General features: G+C 36.9%; 1 protein-coding gene and 1 pseudogene across 1 annotated transcript; one reads left to right on the top strand and one right to left on the bottom strand.

Annotated features, from left to right (window-relative positions):
* Window positions 1-251: 251 nt before the first annotated feature.
* Window positions 252-18,279, bottom strand: RIMOC1 (RAB7A interacting MON1-CCZ1 complex subunit 1). Its single transcript, XM_011000792.3, has 6 exons — window positions 17,980-18,279; window positions 14,865-14,971; window positions 11,910-12,053; window positions 10,646-10,777; window positions 9,625-9,739; window positions 252-5,240 (listed from the first exon to the last, which is right to left on the bottom strand). The coding sequence occupies exons 1-6, from the start codon at window positions 18,077-18,079 to the stop codon at window positions 4,957-4,959; spliced, it is 882 nt and encodes a 293-aa protein (XP_010999094.1). The 5' UTR covers window positions 18,080-18,279; the 3' UTR covers window positions 252-4,956.
* A 3,601-nt stretch (window positions 18,280-21,880) lies between these two features.
* Window positions 21,881-22,391, top strand: LOC105084338 (non-histone chromosomal protein HMG-14-like; annotated as a pseudogene).
* Window positions 22,392-22,598: the final 207 nt, after the last annotated feature.

The following is a 22,598-nucleotide window of genomic DNA, read 5'->3' as shown; positions in this document are numbered from 1 at the left end:
TTATTTTGTCTTGTTCGACTGTTTTCCTTTGTCTGCATTTTCTCACTTCTCTGATTAAATTTATTTTTGGAACTCGGGGAAGGCCTAGGAGGCTAAAGTTTCTCTACAAACAAGAGGCAAGTGGAGGACATGGCGGGGTCTGTCCCAGGAAGGCTCCATAGGGTCCCACTCAGTTACAAACAGTATATGAGGATGATAAAAGTTTTCATTCTGGCACAACACCCAGATAGAAAAGAAAAGAAACAAGAAAGAAACATAGGAATATGGTTTTATTAAAAAAAAAAAAAAAGTTTATATGCTCCAAAACATTTTACTTGGAAATTTTCACTAGAAGTAAGAAAACCAAGAACAGTAAGGAACAGCAGCACAAAAACATAATGCATACTTTAATGGTGGATACATCAAATGTATGTTAATGTAATACTTCCATAACATGGTAACTCATATTGTGTTAAAAAAAAAAAAATACTGTTAAGAAGGTGATACTAGAGAACTAGAGAATCCTGGATTCTGTGGCAAAAGGGGTATCCTTACGGGAACCAGAAGAGCAGCTCTAGAAGGTGAAGAGAGAAAAGTGACAAGCAATCTAAAACTAGCACATCAGCCAGCAGTGGGTTTTGTTGGTTTTTTTTTAATGGCATTAAAATGAATCTGAGAATGCCTTTAGAGACAGTTCCAACTTTAATAAACTTGTAAAGGTAGGAATGTAAATTTTATTGTGGGATTTCAGGTATGACTCTCACCTCACTCTACTGTATGCGAAGAAATAAGAGAAAATCTTCAGTCAGGATCTAAACCTTCATCAGCATCAAACAACTGATGGTAGCCAGACACCCTATAAATGCAGCAAAGCAGATAAGCCTTTAACTAAGTCTCAAAGCCTAGTTAATCTGAGAAAATTCATACTGGAAAAGAAGCATACAAATTTAAGGATTAGGAAAAATCCTTTAACAGAGTTAAGTTTTTGTAACCATCAGAGAACTCAAAATAGAAACTCCAAGTGTAATAAATGCTACAATGCCTTTAGGTTATCACTTACCCACTACCAAAGACCATACTGTAGAGACACTCTTTAAATGCGATCAAAATAAGAAGTTCCTAGGTAGCGATTCATTCTTTAATTCAGCATTAGAACTTCCATAAGAAAGAGAAATTTCATGAACATACTAAATGTGCAATGGCACACTTAATGATATTTAATCAAAGGGGTGGAATCTGAAGACACAAATGCTCAAGTAGACAGGTGCCTACAGGTGCCTTCCCAACCACCCTAAATAAAACAGAGCCCTGTTCCAGAGCCACACTCAATCCACTGCCCTGCTTTATTCTTCATAGTACTCATCACTTAACATGCTGCACACTTATTTCTTAAAATGTATTAAATTCCTCCACTAGAATACAAACTCTGTGTTTTACAAAGCTATATCCTCAATGCCTAGGATAAAACCTGGCATGCAGTAGGTATGTAATACTTGATAAGTGAATTATAGTACTTTGATGATGTGTGAATTACAATACTTTCCTTATGTGAAGTATTTGGAATCTTGACATTAATCCATTCTAAATAAAACAGAATTTATTTAGCAGGCTTTAACACACACAAAGTGTTGTTCATTGTTTTGTAATACATCAGAGTAAAAAGCATTATAGCTGTTATAGTCTACAAATTATTCTCCAATTGTGTGGGGGATGAAAAAGTTGTACAAAAAGCACCCAAAAGTACCCTCATCAGTGTACCAAACAGGGAGAGACCCAAGTGGTTCACAAGGGTCGTGACGGCAAAATGGGAGTTCCCAGCTTCTGAAGAGAGAGTTCTCTTGTTTTCTCAGGTTCAAAATCTAAGTAATACTTCACTCCTCTGAGGAGTAATTCCCTGTTCGCTTTGTCAACCAGTGGTATAAGGGGCATGGCAGTTCGGAATCCAGTGGCAGTAACCGTTTCGTGCAGAGTACAGCACTTTAGAATCATGTCTCTAATTAATTCAAAAACATTACTAAGAGCCTACTGTTCAGTAAGCACTATGTATAAAGATAAATTTTTAAAACATGGAGTTTGCCAATTCATAAGAAAAATGACTATAAAGCAGTAACATGGCAGGGAAAGACTAAGGGAGCAGAAGCAAAGGAACGTGTAGCTTTGAATGAAAAAGGCTGGAAAATGTCTTATGGATACAACATCACTGAAGCTGAGTCCTAAAGGATAAATGGGTAGTCACTTGGCCATAAAGAAGGGCAAAGCATTCCAGGCAGAAGTAAGGAGGTCTGCGAAGGGTATCAAGGGGAAAAGACACAGCACACTGGGGAAGCAACTGAAACAATTGTGACTGACTACAATGCTCCAAAAGGAGTGACGTGGGGGTGGGCAGTCTGTGATTTACATCTTTATATTTAGAAAGCACAAAGGTATTTTCATAGTAAAACTTGTCAAAAGCTAAGTTAAATAAAAATCTTAACTGTGTAGTGATAAATAAGGAGACAGAGATAGGGAGAGATTCTCCTTGTCCCAAGAGGCTCTATCAGAATATTTGTTCATCAGAAAGGAGCCTGAGGAACACTGGACTAGAATATGATCCCACAGGAGGAACCGCAGAGATGGGGCTGGCAAGGCAGGCAGAAGAAACCAGGTGCAGTGTTCGGCATTGCCCTGCTTTGTGAAAGATCGAAAAAAGAGAAAATATGAACTGCAAAAGATTTTTAGATGAACGATGAGGATGAGCTGCTTGAACACGTAGAATTTAAAATTACTACAGGATGTCCAAGTGAAGATTTTTACCAGGCAGTTAGAAAGGTTTAGAGAGCAGGAGAGAAGCTGGGATTCAAACTGTAGTTTGGGAATCAGCCCAACATCACAGGTGGGAGAAGCCATGGCTATGAATAATATCACCTAAGAGTCCAGCTGACCTTTGAACAACTCAGGGTTTAGGGGTCCAACCCTCTTGGCAGTCAAAAAATCTGAGTATAATTTATAGTCGACCCTTCACACCCGCAATTCCTCTGTATCTGCAGATGCAATCAACCGCTAATTGCGTAGTGCTGGAGTATTCACCACTGGGAAAAAACCCCACGAATAAGTAGACCCACGTAGTTCAAACCTGTGTTGCTCAAGGGTCGACTGTATTTCGAATAAGTGAAAAAGCAAAAAAGAGGAAAGAAAAGAAGGAAAAGGGGGAGAAGAGGGAGAAAAAAGAGAAAAAGGATAGCACTCTGGGAAAGAGCAATACCTACAGGATATTGGCAGAAAAAAAAGAGGAGCCCCAGGGGAAACAAGGGAGCCAGGAGAGGAAAAACGGAGACTGAGCCTCAACATGAAGCAGGCTATCTCTTTTTCTCTAAAAAGGGGGAAAATGAGTAGGGCAATGCTGGTAAACAGATGCTGCCTCCTTACAGTCTCTATCTTCTGTAAGACAGAACCAAGAGCCACGTGCTGGGGAGGAGACAGAGGGCCAGAGGAAAGTGATGACAAAGTTAGAGGTTTGGGTTAGCCACAGTGGGAAAGGGACGGGGGCCACACTGGTAACAGACTTACATCACATTACCTTACCTTACAAAAAGGCTTACATTGAGGGCTCATCTAAAGTTGAAGGTGAGATACTTAGAGCATTCCACTTTGAAGGGCTGCAGGAACTTCACATGGAACTCAGCAACCCAGAAAAGAAGGCAGAATGATAGAATTAATTCAATGTTGAGGGCTTGCAGAATGATTAGGCTGAAGGACAAGGGGAAGATGTGTTCGAAGGGATTGCAGAGCACTTCATATGGTGCCCCATAAGGCTGAGGCTGGATAGGGAAAGAAGAAAATCTGAAAGAGGCTGATGGTTAGAAGAAAAGGAGGCAGTCAAGAGAAGGAGGCTATGAAGAAGCTAAAGAAATAGAGAAGAAATAAGAGAGAAAAACAGCAATAAAAATGAGGAAGTAAAAAGCTGGAAAGATGAGAATTGTCATCAATCATTGAAATTTAAGATTCAGAAAGAGAAACTCAGGATAGTGTGGCCATGGGGGTTAAGCTCCTGGAATGTGATGAAGTCAATAGCCCAGAGGTCAAGGATACTGGCAAGGTATCAGAAGGATCATCCCAAGATGATAATAAGACTTGAGGTAGACAGAAAGACTGTAAGCAAGATACCAGGTTAGACTCTTGACCTTTGTCACTCACCCCTACTATTAAAGACAAAAAATATTAAAATTTCAAAGTATATGAAAAGTTGTGCCCTAAAGATACATGAGCTAATAGCAGACTAACCTAACTTGATTTTATCTTCATTACACATTGAATAAACCATGCATATTCTATTAAACGAAATAGGAAAACCATTTAAAAATGTTTATAAAATGCCTAATACACTAAAAAACTTTAAATGCCATTAGTAATATGTGGTAAAATAATTAAACAAAAATTATTTTGTGGAGTGTTTCATCATTTACCTTATTCTAGAAATGGTAACTGGATATTAGCCATAATTTTTCCTTATGACAATTTTCATATCCATAGCATATATCCAAAGCAATGAGGTGACTTGATTTTAATCTCTGAAGTATAGCAAACTTCAAGATAAGGAGATTAAAAAGTAATCCAAAGATGGTTAAAACAGTCAATTTTATGTTATGTATATTGTACCACAATAAAAAAAAAAAAACCTAAAGTAAAAAGAAAAAAATCTTTATAAAGATAAATTGGATTCCTCCTTAGTATTAGTTACAGGATATCTGTAGTTCAGGCTGAGTTAGAATAACATAAATGCCAACTTAGAAATTAAAGAATCGTTCCCTCACAGGCTTAAGAGTATATAGTGAAAGACGGTGATGGCATTTAAAAAAGGGTAACTGTGCTGGCTATCTTCATGTATTGTTAATGTTTTTAAACTCAGTATCAATATGTCTTCTTTTCTGGAACTTCCATTTCATGAGTCTTTTTGTTTGTTTGTTTGTCTTTCTGTCTAAAGACGACTAGATGAACTTACTAGTTAGTGTGATGCTGAAAGAAGCTTAAAATTTGTTTTGCATTTGTCGTATTCCATTCTTGTTCTTTCAGGGGTCCTTCGCACACAGATACATACTTTTTCAAAATTTTTTCTCCTACTTCTCGGAAATCCAAGGGTTCTTTGCATGTAGGGTTGCTTGCTCCAGAAACACCAGTATCCAATTCATGATTTTCTGGCTGTTGATCTGCACAATGCTTCAATCCCCAAAAACACATTTCTCCACTGTACATCATAGCCAGCAAATGAATGTCACTAAATATTCCTGGGAAAGTCATTTGAGAGATTAGAATTAAAAATGTAAAAAGAAACCTGGTGATTAAGATTGTAATAAATTCCTTTTGCAACATTAAACATTTTCCCTCCTCATTTAATGGCTATCCTTAGAAAAGCCAATTATCACTAATACAATCCTCATTTCATTGGCACTTCTATCTCTTTTTTATCTATAAATAAAGCCCAAACCCACCCTCAAAAAGAATTATTTTTAAAGAATTGTTTAGGTCAATGTGTTACTCCTTCTGAGGTTCTCTTTAAGATGTCTTTGAGAATCTAATCTATATTGACAGAACCTCTCCCATAACATACACCCCATATTCCACATACAATTTCAGAGTACTCAAACACTCCCTCAGTCCCATCCATGAACACAGCTTTTATTCTGGGGTATACTCTAGGATCAATGATATAGTTCATAAATTACTACAAGAGTGTAGAGATGATCCTGCATAATCATGTCCCTGAGAAGCCATTTAATTCTAAATTACCAAAGATGTTAAATTATATCCAAGATGCCTTATGTTACCAGGAAAAAGAAATACACTGCAGGATGTTCATCAAAAGCTGAAAGTATTCTTATTATGGAATAAGGCAATGTTATATAATTAAACACTTATGACACAAAGTACATTAATTTGATATAAAAACAAATAGACCTACAACTGTAAAGATCTGGGGATAAATTATCGACTTTGTACAACTCAGCAAAGCTCTTTAAGCTTCAGTTTGCAAAAATCAGGATTCCACATGCCCTACTTATTTCATGGAATTTTCTTAAGAAGTACATGAAATAAAAATATAAAGTGCTATTAAATTATATAACTAACTTCTTAAAGTCACTAGAATACAGATAAATGATCTATCCTATTAAACAGGTACTTGTGTGATTTGAAAAGTTTACCTCAAATAAACAAGCATCATAATCTCAGTTGCTCACCTAACGCGGCTCATCAGAAATGACTAAAATAGTATCAGAGACATAGTTATAGAAGCAAAATTCAACTTCCAAAACTATTATAGTTTCTATTGCCTTTAATCTATTACAAGCTTTTTATAGTCTCAGGGTGTGTCCCTACAGCTATCCCCTTCACCTCACCTCAAATTCAGCTTAAAAATAGTAGCACGAGAAGAACAAGCTTAGCAAGAGCTGATTCATTGTATCAACCAGGAGTTAATCATTTAAGAGCAGAAGCTGAGGCTTGCATTCATAAAAGTATGATAGGCTACTCTACTAATTATGCTTTCTATGTACAGAACGACTCACTCAATGAGCATAATGTATATTACAAATAATCATTTCTTTTCACTTTATTCCTTCATAGTTAAAAGATCATAAACCTCAGAGAAAATGCTGGAATAGCATTAGATGTTATTCAGAATATAAAGAGAAACGGACCTAGAACTGAAAAGATCTGGGTGTAAATCATTGACTTTGTGCAATTCACCAAAGCTCTTTAAGGCTGTTTCCAAAACTCAAGATTCCACATGCCCTACTTATTTCCAAATTAACAAAATTCACTGCAGAATTATATTTCATATTAGATATGGCATTTCATTGAATGCATATCCTTTTTCATTTTTGTGATCCTACACTCTTAATTATTCCTAAAAAGACTGGTGGAGGGGAGTAAGGAGATAGAAGTAAAACTGAAGGGAAGGCCGAACTTTTAAACACTTGACTACAGCTTTGGGAGGAGCTGAAATGAGTTCCCCCAGTGAAGCCACTTGTAAAAGATGAAAAGTGTTTGCTTAAGGGAGATTTGGGATCCAGTATATGCCCAACTCTGAGAGTACCTCATTCTTTTTGTTAACAAGGATTGACTGCTGAACAAGAAACACAGATACCCTGTGGGAAGGTGTTTCTAGGGAGAGAATGAATAGTTGTATGCTGAAGAGTGGTTCTCAAACTTTAATCTGCACTAGAACTACCTGGAGGACATGCTCAAATGCTCATCACTGGGCCCCCACCTCCAAGACTTCCAGACTTAAGTATGGGGTTGGGTCTATGAATTTGTATTTTTAACTGTATTTTTAACAAAGTCCTAGGGTGAGCCGGTCCATAGACTATGTTCAACTACACTATGTTAAAATATCAAATGAAGAGATGAATAATGTAAAAATTAGGCACTTTCTCCCTCTCTACTGCCCCAAGGAAGCCACTGCTATGTAGCTGTTGTCTTTTTGCTGCTACAAATTTTCTGTGACTTTTTTTTCTGCCAATGCTCAGCACAGTTTTCAATAAAAGACTTCATTTTGTACTATTCACATCCTTGATGAACACACATGTGATAGCAGTGGGTACAGGGAGGGAGAAGGTGACTAATCCATGAAGTAAGAGTAAGGGCAGATCTTTAACTTTCACAGAAGAAAAAACTTTCACAGACTGGCAACCCCTAGAAGCAGTGATGTCTCAATCTGATTATCATAATTATGGGAGCTTATAAAAAGATTCCTGGATTCCATATACTAAGTCAGAACATGCAGGTAATACACAGAAATCTATATTTTTCACAAGCTATTTAGGTAATTAGTGAAGTCAGCTCAGAGCTGCTCCTTCAGGAGATCTGTAATCCAGGTTCTGGGCTAAGAAATGAACCAAAGGCTGCTGGGAAGTGGGGGGTTCCTCAGTAGTATATAAAAAGGGCATAAAGTGGGGGGTTCCTCAGTAGTATATAAAAAGGGCATAAACCAAGGATGCACACAGCTAAACAGCCTTTTAACCTATTTAATTCGAGTTATTTATAAGGGCCCAGAGAGGAATGAAGCACAGAAATGAGGTAAAGAGGTTTACCAAACACATTACTTGGTAATTTTTAAAAGCTGAAAATTTAAAATGGCATACAAGCAATGTTCAAAGGACAAAATGATTGTCTCACCTTGGAAAAAGAAACAAAAATCATACTATGTATACACAGCTTTGAGTTTTATCTAAAATCAGGTAAATGCCCATTGAAGGAGTGCATTGTTTCCACAGTAAGTTTCTTTTAGGACAAGCTGTTTGAAGGTAACAACTTCTGGACACCAGTAGCCAGTCATATATTAATGATCCTTAAATTAAGGTGCTTTTTCTATGCAATGCTTTCAAATAGAAAGGAAAAGCCTACAGAAGCTAACAAAGAAAGAATAATTAAAATACACTTACAAAACTAAAATATAGAATTTTCTCTAAGAAATTTTCTTCTTCCCCATTCGCTTTTTTCCCCATCAAAATTTCAGATAAAGTATAAAAGAAAGTTTACACATATAATCTAACATCACTTGTCAGCTATGTCACCTTGAACAGGTCATTTAGCTTATCAGGATCTCAGTTCCTCTATTTGCAAAAAGAGATAGTGAAAATAAATTGTTCTTCCCTCTCGAACCTCAGTCTAAAACCCAAATGATGCTCTATATTTAGTTCCTATCATTTTTAAGGGCATAGATGTTTATAACAGAAACTAATAATTATCACTCAATATTCATTCTTCCCATCTTTTCTGGAAAAGAGACTATTTATTTGAGATAAATCATGTAAAAGGCTATCTATTGCAGATTCTCTTGTAGCTATATGAAGCCATGCTATTAAATTCTGGCCAGTGAAATGCAGGAGTTGTAAGAAACTTCCAAGAAGGTTGCTCCAAAGGAGCAGACTTGGATGAAAGAAACATCCTTTGGCTATTTTTATAGCCTGAAATGCAGCTGAGATGGAAGGAGCTCCAAGAGCATCCTGAGATACTGAGAATGGAAGTAAGATCCTCAACAGGGATGCATGTTGCACAACTCTGGCAAGTACTGTTTACATGTATTCTATACAAAGTGCCTCCCTCTGAAGCTGTGGGGCTCCACTTCGAAAGATGATGAAAGAGAAAGACAAGATCCCCGATGATGCTACGAAGCCACCATAACCAGCTCTGGACCTTTTTAAGGTGAAAAAGCAGTAAATTTCTCCTTTAAAAGTTACTTCCAGGGGAGAGGGTATTGCTCAGAAGATCCTGGGTTCAATCCCCAGTACTTCCATTAAATAAACAAACAAACTAACAAACCTAATTACCTACTCCCTCAAAATAAATAAACAAAAATTTAAAAGTGAAAAACAAAAAGTTACTTCCAGTCTCTGTTACAAGAGAAACTAGAGGCTGATCTGGGATTTGTGGGGATGCAAAATAAGTAAAAGCTACATGCCATATCACTCTCACCAAATTACTAAGAAGAGATCAGCAGTATTTTTCCATATTACCTGAGAAGATTACTGAATTTTTTAAAAGCTCTTTTATTATTTTGTCTATAATGTAACTTGAAATTTATTTAAATCAGAGTTAAATCTAATAAACGTCTTAAATTTTTAAAAAGCTTTAAAGCACTTAGAAAACTGAAAAAAGAGATCACATTACCTTCACTCAGTAATTTAGCTGTGTCTAGGTCTTGGAAAGAAACACCTTCATTTAACTGAATAGGACACCGATAATTTAGCATCTGTAGCAAGTAACTGATTCCATCAACAAGGTACTAAATGAAAGTCAAAGACAAAGAATTGAAGTATTATATGCAGAGCTGCAGAAATTTCAAATGTTATTTTTCCCCATCCTTTACTCAAGAGAAAATTGGCTAACATATAGATATATCTTATGGTTGTTACATTACAATGCTATAAGGACCTACTTCCCCAAAACTTTTATAAGTATAATCCTCCAATTAGTAAGAGTATGGGGGAAAAAAACAACAAAAGAAATCATTAACCAAGAACACATAATTCAGTAACATACTTGTCAAAAATATCAAGAGGAAAGAAAGATATAGATAATAAAGATGTGCTCAACAACTTGTTAAAAACATGGATGTATTTACTTTAATTTAGAAATATTTTGATCAAGCTTTTACGTCTGAAGGTGTGACCTCTCATTTGCAGGCCCACACAAACCATGTGTACAATCAACCCAAGTTAGGATCCTTAGTGATACAACGACAGGACCTTTGGATTTACTGATTTGGTCAGAAGAGTCAAGACAAATCAGAGGGCCACAATTTTCTAGAAGCAGGGTCATGAGGGAGTTTTAGGAGTGATCTGCTGATAGAGGCTCACAATCAAGTTTGTTTTCTTCAGGCCAAACAATATGCTTAGAAATTAATATAGATTATCTACCTTGAATTTTAAAAAATAAAAATCTAGAACTAAAAAACAAAACAATACAAAAAACACGTAAAACTTCCCAGTTTACAAAGGGTCTTCACCTGTTACCATATTTAATTTTCACAGTAATTCCAATTTGTTTAAGATTACATAGCTAGTAAGTAAAAGACCTGGAATGCAAACCCAGGCCCTTTGATTCCTCTATTCTTAATACCATACTATATACAGCTTTTGGAAACCTATAAATGTCAATTATCAAAAATGTAGGAGGAATGCCTTTTTACCTTTTTAAGCAAACTAGATTTTCTTGTGAGCCACTCTCTCCTTTTGGTCAGAGAATGACAATACATATAGAGTAGGGCTCCTCGTCTCCAGGAGAGACATTCCAGGAGTTCGTCCCCAAGCAAATCGCAGTTCTGAAACACAACAAAGACACAGCTAAATAGACAAACTTCAAGTCTGTAAAAATCAAAATTAAATTTCAAAATATTGAGCCATTAAAAACACTCCCATTTCACAAAATTTACTCTATTCTTAGCAGCTTACACAGGAATGCCTTACTCTGAATCAATTAGAAATACAGAAATCTATCGCTATATTAAATTAAAATTACTACTCCAATTCACAAATTCTTCTAGAAAATGATGTTCAAATATTTTAGCAGCCAACTCTCTAATATATACGAAATATAAGTATTCTATAATCTGATTGAAAAAGTAAGTTTTCAGAAATATACATTGCTTGAAACAACGTCATATCTATCTCTACTACTGCTAAAATAAAATAATGAAAAGATATACACAAAAACAATTTTAATAAGTCAAACTTTTACTATGTTGTCATATAAAGCTTGGGACTATTTGTTTCCAAAGTAAGCATTCCCTGATAAACACAAGGAGCAACAAAGATATGTAGGAGAGATAGCCAGCAGACAGAAAGATGAGAAATTATCTGCTTGAAAGAGTAGCCAGGGCTAGAGATAAAAATCTTGTAATCATTAAATAGAGATGGCTAAAAAGCAAGTGAACAGGTTGTCAAAGACAGAACAGAGACTATCAGAGGATTAAGGAGATATCCTTGAGGCATGTCTGTTTCCAGAATGGGAGAGAGGGAAGATGCTCGGAAAAAAGCAAGAACAAGGCTTCTCAGAGATAAGAAGAGCATGCAGGGCCTCCAAGGGATGGGATGATCAGTGGTAAGAAAGGCAGCAAATGTCCAGTAAGATGAGGACTATAGAAAGGACAAGAGATGTGGGAATTAGATGACTAGGGATCTTCAAGAAAACACAGCATCTGCAAAAGTGAAGGGAGCAGAAATAGCAATGTGTGTTTAGAAAATGACAGGGCACTGTAATTACAATACAATTCCAATATGCAGACATTCTGAAACATATTTACAAAGTATGAAGTGTTCAACTCTCATATATCCCTGCTTCAATCTTCATTTAAAACAAAGATACATGTTCGAAGAAACAAGTACAGATTCTAAAGAATAGCAAAGTAAGAATTGGCAGCATTCCACCATAATTCGTAGTTGTGGAAAACTTACTTTTGGGTGCAAATTATTTTCTTTAACTAAAATTTCTGGTTCTGAAAGAAAACTGATTAGCTCTTTTACTTTTTGTGAAGAATCTTCAGGAAAATCTTCATCTACTAGCTTGTTCTCCTCAAAATACGTCATGTCCAAAATAGCCTGAAGTAAAAGAGAAAAAAATATCTACAAATGATTCGAACTTAAATGAATAGCTCTTACAGTTTAATCTTATATGTATAGATGCTTTATTAGACATTTAAATCTTCTAGCACAGTATTTAAATTTGAAAAATAATCAAAATACCTAGCATAAAATATCTAACATAATCTGAGGTGGACTTTATAGAAAACTTCTTAGGATTTTAATAAAATGCTAAATGCATTAAAATAATCTAGCTTCCCTCAAAAAATAAAATAGAGATTTATGTTGTAGTTCAGATAAGCTAATCATATAATACAATTATAAAAAGTTTAATTACTATATTCTTTGCTATTTATACATAAATAGTTCCTGAACATTTTCTACATGCCTGCCATATCAAGATAAAGACACTATCTTTAGTTTTTCACATTGAATCTTCAAAGAATAACCTGTTTCCCCAAATAAAGAGTCAGCATTTGGGGATTACGTATTCTGTCACCTAACAAAGGCAGCACCACCAACATTATGCAATTCAAACCAGCACCCCTAAATATAAGACTTTTTGTTCAAAAACCTTAAAATTACCCAATCCTAGTCCTTTGTTTAATCTACTAAGGCTAAGGAAACTGAGTTCTAATATCAGTTCTACCTAACCAACCAAGGACAAGTCAAGTTTATCTTTTTTTTGGAGCCTCAGTTTCTTCCCTGGCAAATGAAGAGACTGAAGTAAATGCCTTTCAAAGTCCCTTGCTTTGAGGATAAAATGAATTAACAAATGTAAAGCACTTAGAACATTACCTAGCACACACACTACTTAAGTAGTAACTAACTGATCTTGTGTAGAAGGCCTAAGCCAGGAAGGCAGAGATCATCACCCTAAGGAAAATGGCCTTATTCAGAAGTGTAAGTAAGGTCCAAAGGGGGTTTGGGGAATATAAATCTATTATCCCCAGGTCTTTTGTCTTATTCTTAGAAATAAGTTAAAATGTTCAGAACTCTCCCATGTGAAAGAAACGAGACAAGCAGGAAGCCTTCTGGAAAGAAAGAAAGTCAGGCAAAGTTCAACTAAATTGCAACAGCTCTCTGGGGTTTGTGAGTGGCTATTATAGGCTCATTCAACCACATATGAAGGCAGAAACCATCTCCAAGTACCTCCAAAAAGAAAGCAGTGTTGGGTACCTAGTGCTATAAATGTGCATTTTGGAAGCTTAACTAAGTTTACTTTCTATAACCACTTCATCTTTATTATCCCTTGGCAATCAAGTAAGGACATTTGAAGCCCTCTATCAACCACAAAGTGCTACACAAATGTAGTTACTGTAATAAAATTGTATTTTTTAATATCATCTTGCTTCAGCAGTGTTCAAAAAAAACAGATCTTCTCCATACAGAGACCAGAATTTGAAAGGAAAGTAAAAGAAAAAGAGGGGAAAACAAAAATCTTATGGACCTGTATAACAAAAGTCAAGAATCCTAAGGAAATGTGAATTTTAGGGAAAAAAATTATGAGCGCCCTTACAGAGACCTCCGTTTCCTTTGAATAACCTTCAAGAGCTTGGCAACTGCACATATGAGTGTTTTATTTAATTATCTATAAAGGGAAGCAATCCTGTTATCTGCAAGACTTTCTTCCTCACTTATCAACATAACCAATAAATTTCACTTCTCCATATACTGCCTCAAAGTTTCAAAGTCTATGTACTTTATACATAGTTTTTAAAAAAAAATTTAATACTTTAAATAGAAAATAAACTAATTTCAATACACCTAAACTTTGTTTTTTTTAATTTTAGCCATTTTTTAAAATTGAAGTATAGTTAATACTTCTTGTGTTAGTTTCAGGTGTATAGCAAAGTGATTCAGTTATACATACACACATATACATATATATTATTTTTCAGATTCTTTTCCATTATAGGTTATTACAAGATATTGAATACAGTTCCCTGTGGTATACAGTAGGTCCTTGTTGTTTACTTATTTTATATGTTAATCCCAAGCTCCTAATTTATCCCTGTCACATCCCTCTGCTTTCCCCATTGGTAGCCATAGGCTTTTCTATGTATGTCAGTCTATTTCTGTTTTGTAAATAAGTTCATTTCTATCTTTTTTTTTTAGATTCCACATATGAATGATATCATACACTTGTCTTCCTCTGACTTACTTCACTTAGTATGATAATCTCTAAGCCCATCTATGTTGCTGTAAATGGCATTATTTCATTCATTTTTATAGCTTAGTGATATTCCATTGCATAACTTCTTTATTCATCTGTGGATGGACATTTAGGTTGCTTCCATGTCTTGGCTAATGTGAACTGTGCTGCTATGAACATTGGGATGCACATACCTTTTTGAATTAGTTTTCTCTGGAAATATGCCCAGGAATGGAATTGCAGGATCATATGATAATACTATTTTCATTTGTTTAAGGAATCTCCATACTGTTCACCATAGTGGCTGCACCAATTTACATTACCACCAACAGATTAGCAGGGTTCCCTTTTCTCCACACTCTCTCCAGCATTAATCGTTCATGGACTTTTTAATGATGGGCATTCTGACTGGTGTGAGGTGATACTTCACTTTAGTTTTGATTTGCATTTCTCTAATAATTAGTGATACTGAGCATATTTTCATATGTCTGTTGGACATCTGTGTATCTTCTTTGGAGAAGTGTCTACTTAGGTCTTCTGTCTATTTTTGATTGGGTTGTTAATTTTTTCTTTTTGATATTAAGCTGTTTCAATACACATAAACTTTAGAGTCAACCCTCTTAAATGAGTAATCTGCCCCCACAACTTGTCAGAAACCACACCTGTTTCAGTACCTGTGTGTAAAGTTCTAGAAGATCTGATGGATTTGAACATTCTTTGTCTTCTCCACAAAGAAGTTTCAATTTTTCTAGAGCTGCAGAGGCCCGAATTAAAAAGTGATCTGTAAGAGATAAAAACATGAAGATTAATTCATATAGTTTGAGTGTTATTCAAACAAAAAAAAGCCATGTACCTAAAATGATGAAATGAAATTATGTTATGGCATTAGAAAAGCAGCATGGTAGTAACAACATCCTTCACAAATTATGAAGTATATCATAATGCCTAATCTTACTTAAACTTATCGTGGAAATTTACTCTGAAAAGTTAGACTGAAAATCTTTTAGGTTCGGTTGCCATTTCTTAAGTGCAATCTTATTTTCATAATACTGCTTTATGATGTTTGACACACTCAAAATGTTTAAGCAAAAATTTAAAACTTATGAATAGAACAAATAATATACATAATATAACAGAATGGTCTTCCAAATTGCATGATTAATAAAAATCAAATGCCTCATAAAATGTAAGCATTCTGAGCAATTATGACTTTATCATAATTGTGTTTATGTATTTACATATACAAATAGCCACTACAATTAAAACAGCTATTACACAACACACCTGCATATTTTATTCCTTTGAAAGCCGAGAAATGGAACAGATGACCTAATTGCTTCAAAATCTGGACAAAATTAAACTAATTATTCCTGATATAAATTCTAAAAACAACTCACCCTTTCTTCTCCCTACACTGTCTAATTTCTTCTCATCCTCTTATGTCATATTCCGTTTCTATTTCACTTTTTATGATTTTTCCTAACCTACAGTGTCCATTCCAAGGTGCCACCCACCCTTCTGTATCATCTCATGTGGTTAAATATGTCCACCATCAAGATGCTAAAGTCCCTGAGTTTGCCCCTCTGCCTCCTCCTGAAATATATATGCTTTCCTCCTCACTGGCAAAGGGACAGAAAATGTAGCACTTGTGAGGGCCCAGCTAATCCAGCCTCAGCATCTATACAGACAGATAAACTGTTCAGTGTTGGAGCAAAAGCACCACCAGCTTAAGTTGTGTCTGTTGGCAATCATAAGATGAACTTACGTTTTCCCAGGTAAGGCCTAACCTCTATCTAGACCAGATTCTGATTGTTGTTAAGTTCCACTATTCACCTAAATTGAAAGCTATTTCTTTGGCACTGCCCTTCCATCTCTCCTCAGCCCAGAAGTATCACCCATACAACCCAGAAAAAAAGATTCTATTGTGAACTGATGTTGTATGGAATATGGCAATCCTTATGTGCTTCTTTAAACACTGAATTGATATTTTCTTCTTAATTTGCAGGATTATTTTAAATGTAAAGACTTGCACTGAATTCACTGAACCATTGCTGAGGAGTATCTCACAGGAACTCATGACATAATTATGGAGGTGGGGGGATAACGGTTCACATTTTAGACATTTTTCATAAAATGTAATTTTTTTAACCATTCAGTTAAGGTAGTGACTGACAAGGCAAAGACAAGTGATTCTCACATAATCCCTGGGAAAAGTCCTTCTCATGGTACACTTCCATAGAGTAACATACTGTGCTTTTACAATGAGAAATAAACGAAAAAAACTGAGCAGAAATAAAAAGGAGAGTATTCTTAGATGGAATAGCATCTGGCTGTAACTGATCTAAAGACAACAGAAAGTATCAATCCCTATAACCTAATATAAATATCTAATTGTTATATTAAAGGATGCATTTGGAGTGTATATTATTTTTGTTGTATGGGAAAAGAATGCCAAGTTCCATTCACATACATGCAATTACATTTTAGTAAAACTTCATAGAATAAGAAAATCTTGCTAGTAATACTGATAAACAGCTCATAATGTGGACCACTATCATTTTAATTTCAGTAAATTTCAGAACTTTGAAGCTTCCAAACAAGAACACATACCACTTTACTTTTATGTTCAGCTCTCATTTTAGACTGGATTAAAGAATTCTTCCATAGGAAAATGACAATAGCTTTTGGGTTCAGCTATAAATGAATAAAATACATTCTCTGATCTCTGTAGACTGTTTCAAATGGAGCTGAAGTGGGGTGAAGATCATGGAATAATCTTATTTACACTGCCAGGGGTAAAGCTACTATTGTCCATGAACTATTCGTGTGATTCACTTAACCAAAAATGAGTCAGCTTTAGAGTGGTCTGTGGGCTTCTTAAGAACAGACCCCTAAGAAAAGAATATCCAGCAAATAATCTTCACTGGAACTAGAGCCATTTTATCGTGGATCCTATTCAATAAATTCATCAACTATTCAACTGTTTGGGAAAATGTTCCATACTACTTGCCTAGGAATCCAATGACAATGAGACAGTCTACAAAAAAATTTTAAAACTATCTGCAGTAAAGGTGAAAAACTCAAAAAGGAATAGTGTAGAAACTACAGGCAGCTGAGAAGTAATCAAACAGAACTGGACTTAAAATCAAAAGTCAAGGTAATTCCCTATGCCAGTTTTTCCTAAGGAAACTGCTTAGACATCCCCCAAAAAAGTGTTCTAGTACCGACAGGTCCCTCGTGAGAACTGAGGTAATGAATAAGAAAGAATCATCTAAATTATATCAATATAAATCTCTTCTGTGGAGTACTGTTTTCAGTTAAGTTTAGAATCCAAAAACCTAACAAGGAAATTTACAACGCAGCAATGAAAAAGTGAACCTATTTTACACGTCTAGTTATCTTTACTACACGCAAAAACCACCATTACTTTTTCGTGTGCCATCATCCAATTTTAACAACTCACTTAAACTTTCGTGTGCACACTCACCTGTATCTCGCCTTTTTCCCAGTCGTTACCGAGACAAAGGCAAGGAGCACTGGTCTGACTAAGATTTAAGCGTTTTTCAGGGTTATGAAAAACGGAGTGTCCAAGCAAACGCCCTGGCTTAAGGCAATGGGAGTTCTTGGAGGTGGACAACCGAGGGCGCAGCTGGGGCCAGAAGCGCAGCACCTTCGGTAGTTCTGGCCTGGGATCCACCCGGACCACAGGCCGCAGCCTCAACCCCTGCGGCCCCGGAGCGCCAGCTCTGAACCACCGCCCGCCCGCCTCCCTCTCCTCCGCTCCCTCACCATCTTCGCCGGCGGCTTCGCTAAGCTGCTGTATGTGGGCCTGAGCCAGGTCCCCGAGTTCCTCCACTCGCCTCGCCACACTGCAGCCTGCGGCCGCCATGGCCACAACGGGCAGGCGCACCCAGCCACGTGACTGCGCCAGCCCGCGGTCACCTGATACGCCGATGCGGGCAGGGGGGCGGAGCTCGTCTGGTTGGTGGGAGGGGCCCAGCTCCCGAAGAGGGTCGGCTTCGGCCCACAAAGGTTACTCCGAGTTATTTTCTTCCTCCGGGACTTCTCCCTTCACAATCCTGAGCAGCAGAGACTTTTAGGGCGGGTGTGACGTCAGGACACGCCTCTCTCCCACCCACTCCTCTAAGCCAATCAGAAGCCACCCATGTCCCCAAGCTAATCCAATGAGAAGCCAGCTCTCTCCGCCGCGCTGACTAGGGAGCGTAGAAGTGTCTGGTTGGTCTCTCCTCTCCATCCTGCTCTGCAGCTGTAGTCAGTAGAGCAGACAGGAAAGTTTGGAAAGTCTGGACTGTCTGGTTTTGGTTGCTTAAAGTATGAAAATCCTGACTGGCTCTCTTGGAGCACACCCATATCTCTAAGAGGTTATTGTTGTCTGGATGGGACGCTCCCAGTCTATGCGGTTGAGTGTCGCTTTTCTAAATCTAAATTTTAGCAGCTAGGTTTTGTTTTGTTTCTGATCTGCTTTGGCCAGTTCTCATTTAACATACTCCTTTCACGTCCAATAGCACCAGAACTTTTCTTTACAGAAATTGCTATTGCTGTACATCTTGAGACCATCCCTTAAAGCGCTCATTGTGTGCAGAGTTCATCCTCTCCACTCTCCACTGTGAGTTTCAAAGCACTTAGTCAAGAGTTTCACTTCCACTTTGCTTTCACCCTTTTCTTGACTGAAGTCAAACCTACCTTTAACTTGTGTTTTTTTGTTTTGTTTTGTTTTGTTGCTTTGTTTTGTTGCTTTTCAGTTTGACACAGTACATTTTGGATACTCTCCACCCTATCATTTCTTATGAAAGGTAGTTTTTATTTAAAAGGAAATAATAAAAATAATTGCCAACTAAAAATTATTGCTTGCCATCTGGTTCTACAAGAGGGAAGTCACTAGCCAGTGCAGTTGTTGACCTTCAACACACTTTGAAAGGAATTCAGGGCAGAGATCAGGAATGAGGTACTCGGAGCTTTGGGAAAAACTGGCAGAACAGGCCTTCAGATAGATATTTTCAGGAGAAGATTTTATGAGCCCAATTTCTTGCATCCTTTCATACCTAGAAAAGCACTAAAATCATTAACGGAGACATGTTTCTCATAACTAGCAGCAACCTTCTGACAAAATGTGCTTGATTGCACGTATCCCAACTTCACTAAAATCACATATAAACTGACCTCCCTACCTACCTCTTAGGAACAATACCTCAGAGTTTTCTGAGAGGCTGTTTCCAGGGTTATAGTCCTCATCAGTCCCCAAATAAAACCTGATGCACAGCTCTCACATTGTACATTTTTATTTCAGTTGACATGGGGGCATAGTGTGTCATAATCTGTAAGTGATTGACCACAATGGCTTCCTAACTGAACTTTGTAACAACTTTCTTTCTCCTTTAATTCACCTTAAACAGAGGAGACAGAAATCATGTATCTATTTTGTATCCTCAGTGAATCCTACAGTGCCTGACACATAAATTCTCAGGAAATGTTTATTAATTAAACAAAAATGTCATGTTATCTTGTCAGTATATTACTCTAATCAGGAAGCTGAAGGCCTGGAAGTTTGCATTATGTGATCAATGTGGGCTAAAGAATCGAAACTCTAGTAAGTATTTGACATCTCAAAATGCCAAGCTTCACTAAGTGTATTATTTAAAATAAAATTTACAGTTCCAATCATTCAATAAATAACCATGGACTTTCCTTTAGTGTTTTTAATGATATCCATATTACCTGAAAGATATATCTGCCAGATAAACTAACTCTAATAAGTGTCACTTTACTGCAATATCAAATAATTTCCAAGTTCTGTGCTTTATCAGGAACATGACATTTAAAGATAGGGTAGATTACTATAAGTCCACTGGAATCTTAACAATGTTAATATTTCTAAAACGAATTAGTAGAAACACATTGAAACATTGCAAATAATTGTTATTTACCTTGCCACAATTCTATTAAAAGCACTTTGATTTATATTACCAGTTTTTAAATTCCTATTAAGCAAATATTTTAAAACCATGTCCACATAGAACATGAATTTCAACAGACAGATCAGACACACTAGCTTCCTAAAATCCCAAAGAACTTATCTTAAGGAAAAGCATTCTATTATACAGGATAATTTTGGCTGCAGATCTCAGCAAACACAACTACAATGTAAACAGTGAGGAAATACATGGTTTGGAAAATGAATCCCAGAGGTAGGACAGGCTTCAGTGCTGACTTAAACCAGTAGCCCCAGCTCCATTTCTCTGCACACCTCTTGGTTCAGCAGATAAGTGTTGACTTCATCCTCAACCTGACAGTGAAAGGGCTACACCTGTCCCAGGCCTCATATCTAAGAAAACTACTGTCAGAGGAAGAGAGAGGCAGGTACTACTGGAATTTCTCAGAATTATAAAGAAGAACTTCTCCAGAATTTCATATCAAGCTTTTCCTCACGTTTCATTGGTTCAATCTAGGTCACATGCTGGTCTTGAACCAGTTACTGATAGTATTTAAATTACCCTTATACTGATCAGGTCTGTATCAGTCAGGGTTCTCCAGAGAAACAGAATCACTAGAGGAGAGAGAGAGAGATCACAAGGATGATCATAAGAAGTGATTATACATAAAGAGATATACAGATATGGACATACACATGTAAACCACAAGAGCAGTCTCCTTGAGGTCAAATGATAGATGTTAACGACATCAGCTAAATACTTCACAGCAATACCTAGATTAGTACTTGGTTAGGTAACTGAATACTGTTGCCTACTGAAGCTGACACATCAAACTATCACAAGTTCCATTTCCAAACCTGTACAGAGTGTATTGAAGAAGGGTGAAAATGAGAATCTGTACAAAACCAATCAAGAATTGGTCATTAACTTAGCACAAAGCTAAAGCCCAAGAACATGGCTTTGTGCCTGTTAATAAGAAAAATCCATCATTTAATTTCTAAATTTTAATCTATTGAAGTAAAAGTTCTCCGTACCTCATTGTATAATGTTGTTTATATCAAGTTCGGAGATTTTTAAAAAAACTGATTTTCAGGTACTTAGGCCAGGCACAAGGTTTAGCAGCTTTAGTTTTTCTCAATTTATCAATAAAAATGAAGAGACAATAAAATACAATACAAGAGAGAATTTAACGCTTTTTCAATTTAAAAATTCAACACTGCCAGAATTTAATGGTTTAATTTCTTGCACATGATCCAGAAAGCTGACTTTTGACTTTATTGGCGATAATAATTGGCCTCCGGCAAATGCAGTTTACTTTTCCTGACTCAAAACAACTTACGCCCAACTTAAGTCATTTGAGCTCAGTTACTTCCAACCATATTACTAAGCCCTACGTCCTCAGGGAAGGGGAGTCCTACAATCTCCAATCTGCTTTTATGTCCTCATCACCTTAGTATCTCGAACAGCCTCTCCCAAGATTCTTCCTAAGAATCATCTTCCTCCCACCTTTTTCACCGTACACCCCCGAACTCTTGCTCCAATGTTAATAAATGCCTCCATCTCCTCAAAATTTTCTTGTATTTACTTCAGTGGACACTTTATTAATAGTTCACCTGACACCCCCACCCCCGCGAGTCCCAGCAGCTCGGGCAGCGGGAGGAGAGGCAGCGGCCAGGCAGCCCCGCTTCGCGAAGGCTCTGGGCTCGCAGCGGCCCGCTGGCGCCAGGCAGGCGCCCAGGATGCCGGAGAGCAAGCTCAGCTCTGCCAAGGGTGGGGTGCGAAGGAGGAATGCAAGAGGAGACTGGCGAGATTGTCAGCTAAACCCGCTCCTGCAAAAGTGGAAACGAAAGCAAAAAACAAAGCAGGAAAGGATGTATCTTCAGACAAAAAAGTGCAAATAAAGGGGAAAAGGGGAGCAAAGAGTAAACAGGCTGACGTGGCTAACCAAGAGACTAAAAATTTGCCTGCAGAAAATGGAGAAACTAAAAACGAGGAAAGCCCAGCCTCTAACGGGGCAGGAGAGAAAGCAGACAAGGCTGATAAACAACATACACCCGGTCTTAGCAGTGGTCCCTGTCTCCCTTCTTGTACAGTCCAGAGGAATATTTTTATCAACTGTTTTGTAAATGCAAGTTTTTTTTTGTAGCTCTAGAAACATTTTTAAGAAGGAAGGAATCCCACCTCATCCCATATTTTAAGTGTAAATGCTTTTTTTAAGAGGTGAAATCATTCGCTGGTTGTTTATTTTTCAGTACAACCAGAAAATAGTTGGATATTGAATATATGAGAGGCGTTGATTGTCCTGGGTGTCAGCTTAACATTCCATAGCTGGGAGTAGTTTTTTATATCCTATAATACAGAGCATACTTAAATTGCAATTTGGAGTCAGTTGTGCACTTATTATGTCCTGAACACTTTAAATTACTTCTCTTCCCATGCTGTTTTTGGTAGAATTGT

The sequence above is a fragment of the Camelus dromedarius genome, chromosome 3 (genome assembly GCF_036321535.1).
Source record: "Camelus dromedarius isolate mCamDro1 chromosome 3, mCamDro1.pat, whole genome shotgun sequence".
NCBI lineage: Eukaryota > Metazoa > Chordata > Mammalia > Artiodactyla > Camelidae > Camelus > Camelus dromedarius.
The sequence above is the reverse complement of the archived record's forward strand: the minus strand, read 5'-3'. Positions and strand labels throughout refer to the sequence as shown.

Excerpts from the sequence above, each read along its gene's own strand:
- RIMOC1 (XM_011000792.3), bottom strand. The coding sequence starts at position 18,079 with ATGGCGGCCGCAGGCTGCAGTGTGGCGAGGCGAGTGGAGGAACTCGGG. Across the intron at positions 12,054-14,864 it reads TTCTAGAACTTTACACACAG|GCTATTTTGGACATGACGTA; the intron begins GTACTGAAACAG and ends CTTTTACTTCAG. Across the intron at positions 10,778-11,909 it reads AAAATAATTTGCACCCAAAA|AACTGCGATTTGCTTGGGGA; the intron begins GTAAGTTTTCCA and ends GTTGTGTTTCAG.